Genomic DNA, 4556 nt, shown 5'->3' on the forward strand with positions numbered 1-4556 from the left:
CTAAATATGGAACATAGCATCTTTCTGCCAGATCCAACCGGAATATCTTCAGAAGAAGACTTACATTGTATATAGGCTTTGCCTGTTGTCTCAGTCTTTTGACAATACTGTATTTTATATGTATTGTTAATAAAATATTTTGAAATCAATAGGTATGACAAATAAAAAACGTAGATAACACTTGTAAAAACCGTATAAAAGGCAGACAAAAAGTTATATAAGACATGTGAAAATTGTATGTAAGACACCTGAAACCGCATGTATGCCTTGTAGAAACTGTATATAAGACATATATACACCGTTACATGTAAAACCACTATGTTTGACATGTTGTAACGTACATGAGACATGCATAAACCGTATGTATGGCATGTAAACACGGTTTATAAGACGATGTAAAATCCGTATATAAAACAGGACAAAATTGTATATGAGACATGGGAAAACCGTATATAAGTTATGTTAAAAGCGTATATAGGACATGTAAACTCGTATATATGACAAGTGAAAACTGGATATTAGACAATATACATTGTAAGACATGTGAAAAACGTATGTAAGACATGCAAAAACCGTAAATAAGATATGTAAAAACCGGGAATGGACGAAGACGGGATCTTTTTTTTTGCGGAATGGACTTTCGTAATAGGAACTTTTTTTTAATTTAGCCCCACCCCATATGTCTTCCTGTCTATTCAATTTCCCCGTTAGCTATTGCATGTGCACGGCGTATAAAGCGCGCGACAAACTGTTGCTTGATAAAAAATAATGTACATTTACTCAAAACTTTACTTCTTGTTTCAATTCGATATAATAAGTTTCCATAAGGTAAAATTTTCATTTTTTATTTCCAGAAACGGAATGCTTCGAACTGTTGCTATCAAGAATTTTTTATGCTTTGAGGATTATCAATAACTGGAATTTAAAGACGGTGCTTATTTCATTGTTGGGGCGAACGGAACGGGGAAAAGTGCCATTTTTGAACTGACAAGGCGATGCTTATCAAAAAGTGTAAACACTTCACATTCGTGTGTAACTAACAAAAATGATGATGCTTTCGTTATTTCCAAATTCGAAATAACAGAGAAACTATCAGACAAATTGCCTGCGAAATGTGACCTGTATTCTCTGTATGCCAAGCGATCGCCACATGAAAACAAGGGGGAGATTTACAAAGTTGTGTGCATCACAGACAAAGAGAAAACACATTGTTATCTTGATTGTTATAATCGTTTCAAAGCTACTAGAACGTTGACAGGAAATGAAAAAGACGTATTAAAAGCAATGAAAGGCCTTCTCACCAGTGGTACAGATACAAAGAAACATACACAACACTTTAAAAGTATCAATGACATGGTTCTGATGACAAGAGGAAAAACTGAAGAGGTTCTATGTGATTGTGAAGTTGTACTCGAGAAACTATACGACGGAAATACTGAAGGGGCTCTCTCTGATTGTGAAGCTGTACTCCAGAAACTATACGACGAAGATACTGTGGGAACTCTCTCTGACTGTGAAGCTGTACTTCAGAAACTATACGACAAAGATACTGTGGGAACTCTCTCTGACTGTGAAGCTGTACTCCAGAAACTAAACGACGAAGATACTATAGATGCTCTCTCTGATTGTAAAGCTGTACTCCAGAAACTATACGACTTTTATACTGGTTGTAAAGCTGTTCTCCAGAAACTACGCGACGGAGATATTAAAGGGGCTCGCTCTGGTTGTAAAGATGTACTCGAGAAACTAGGCGACGGAAATACTGAAGAGACTTTCTCTGATTGTAAAGCTGTTCTCAAGAAACTATACGACTTAGATACTAAAGATGCTCCCTCTGATTGTGAAGCTGTGCTCCAGACACTAAATGATGCTATTGCCATTACCTTCCCAATACGTTCTCCTGGACCAATACAGTGGAACCATTCTGAAAATATTGGCAAAGGAAATGAGCATTACGTTACAGCTTCCAAGAATGCTGAGATACTTCAGCGGCTTATAGGATCTGAAGATGTCAATGAAGAAATGTCGGAAGACATATTCCAGACAATCATCAATCCATTGAAATACACCTTCCAAAAAAATAGAAAGGGTCCGAATTCAATCATAACTGTTTATGATGGCAAGATGCGCATACCATTACTCAAGGTTCCGGAAGGGATAATCGAAGCAAAGCAGTTTTCATTGATGTTTGCACACAAGAAATTTCAAACATTGATGTTGGAGGAACCTGATAGATCAATGCATCCTCAAATGATTCAGAAATTGAGGGACTTATCGATCAGAAGATGCCAGGACCAGGAAACAGTAATAAACCAGAAGACACTAATATTGATTTCACACCAGCCAGTGATGATGAACCAATGGACCATGTCCCGATTGTATGTTTGCAGGAAGAAGAGGGATGCCAGAGGTAACTGTAAACACTGGATTTGCAACTGGGGTAAAGATGTCGAAAATACCCACCAACACCAGGACCAGCTGAAACAAATGTTGTACTCTGCAAGTGTACTGTTTGTCGAAGGCATTACAGACAAATCGGTCATTGGATGGGTATTCGATCGGATTTTGGAATTCAACTTTAAACATCTGAAAGGTTTTAATGAAGAAGAGCTGAAAAAATTGAAAGAAATAATTGCTGAAACACAAATAATTTCCATGGAAGGGTGGAAAGGTTGTAAGCATATGATACAAGCTGCAGATGCTCTTCAAGTACCATTTGTTTTCCTCCTTGATAGGGACATAGCATTCCAATATCAAATAAAAAATATCGAAAATGTTTATAAAACATTTACGAGTGAATCCACACAGGCAAAAGAATACGTTTCATTGTTCAAGAAATCTTTGGAATTGCCGTCACCGGTGAAGACAAAGAAAGATGTATCAACATATTTTGCTTTGCCGCCACACATTAGAGACAGCAAGGACGCAAAAGCCATCATAGATTTTTTGAGAGAAAAGAGAAACGTTTTCCTTTGGAAATCTATAACACTAGAGGCTATGATGCTAAATCGCTTTTTAGATATCAGATATCCATCTTCAGATAAATCGACTCAAACAACGTCAGCTCCATCGACTCAAACAAAGTCAGATCAATTGACTCAAACAACGTCAGCTCCATCGACTCAAGTAACCTCAAATAAATCGACTGACACGGAGTCAGATCAATTGACTCCAACAACGTCAGATCAATCGACTCCGACAACGTCAGATCAATCGACTCCAACAACGTCAGATCAATCGACTCCAACAACGTCAGATCTCTCGACTCCAACAACGTCAGATCTCTCGACTCCAACAACGTCAGATCTCTCGACTCCAACAACGTCAGAACAATCAACTCCAACAACGTCAGATCAATCGACTCCGACAACGTCAGATCAATCGACTCCGACAACGTCAGATCAATCGACTCCGACAACGTCAGATCAATCGACTCCAACAACGTCAGATCTCTCGACTCCAAAAACGTCAGATAAATCGACTCCAACAACGTCAGATCAATCAACTCTAACAACGTCAGATCAATCAACTCTAACAACGTCAGATCAATCGACTCCGACAACGTCAGATCAATCGACTCCGACAACGTCAGATCAATCGACTCCGACAACGTCAGATCAATCGACTCCGACAACGTCAGATCAATCGACTCCGACAACGTCAGATCAATCGACTCCAACAACGTCAGATCAATCGACTCCGACAACGTCAGATCAATCGACTCCAACAACGTCAGATCAATCGACTCAACAACGTCAGATCAATCGACTCCAACAACGTCAGATCAATCGACTCCAACAACGTCAGATCAATCAACTCTAACAACGTCAGATCAATCAACTCCGACAACGTCAGATCAATCGCCTCCAACAACGTCAGATCAATCGACTCCAACAACGTCAGATCAATCGACTCCAACAACGTCAGATCAATCGACTCAAACAACGTCAGATCAATCGACTCCGACAACGTCAGATCAATCGACTCAAACAACGCCAGACAAATCCTTTGAACACATAGTAGAGAAGTTGATTCCTTCTTTGAGAAAAAAACAAAAAAACTGCACTCTTAGAAATTGATAAGGAAACAGCGAAAGAACTTGCGGAATATCTTTTGGATGGAGAAGACATACGAACATTTTTAAGATTCCTGTTAAATAGAAGAATGAGTCCTTAGAATTATAGAGAACGGAGAATTCAAACGACATTGATTTATTTGTCAATGCACGACTGACTTGAAGAAATATGAGACAAATGGAGAACATTCTGAAATGTATAAAACGCGCAAACTACCATTTACATGTAGTTATCGACAAGAGAGTATCCTCACATGAGATGATAACATTTTACTGGCTACAAAACAATATGATATACATATTACGACAAGAAGAATAGCAACTCTACTTTCTTGTGTGATTGTGAATGTCGTAGATTTCACATCCCCTGTCAGGTATAGAGATAACTCACATGTACACACCAGATTATCACTTCAGATCGAACATGAACGAGCAATAATACATAATGTACGTAATGTTAAACTCCCTTGAATCTCAAGTA

At 38.5% G+C, this 4556-nt stretch overlaps 1 protein-coding gene across 1 annotated transcript; it reads left to right on the forward strand.

The window, feature by feature from the left end:
- Positions 1-915: 915 nt before the first annotated feature.
- LOC117322739 lies at positions 916-3822 on the forward strand (the record flags this gene model as incomplete). The annotated part of the gene is made up of 1 exon (XM_033877678.1): positions 916-3822. A coding segment is annotated over one exon (2907 nt), but the record flags the coding sequence as incomplete, so codon positions are not given.
- Positions 3823-4556: the final 734 nt, after the last annotated feature.

The sequence above is a fragment of the Pecten maximus genome, chromosome 3 (genome assembly GCF_902652985.1).
Source record: "Pecten maximus chromosome 3, xPecMax1.1, whole genome shotgun sequence".
Lineage (NCBI taxonomy): Eukaryota > Metazoa > Mollusca > Bivalvia > Pectinida > Pectinidae > Pecten > Pecten maximus.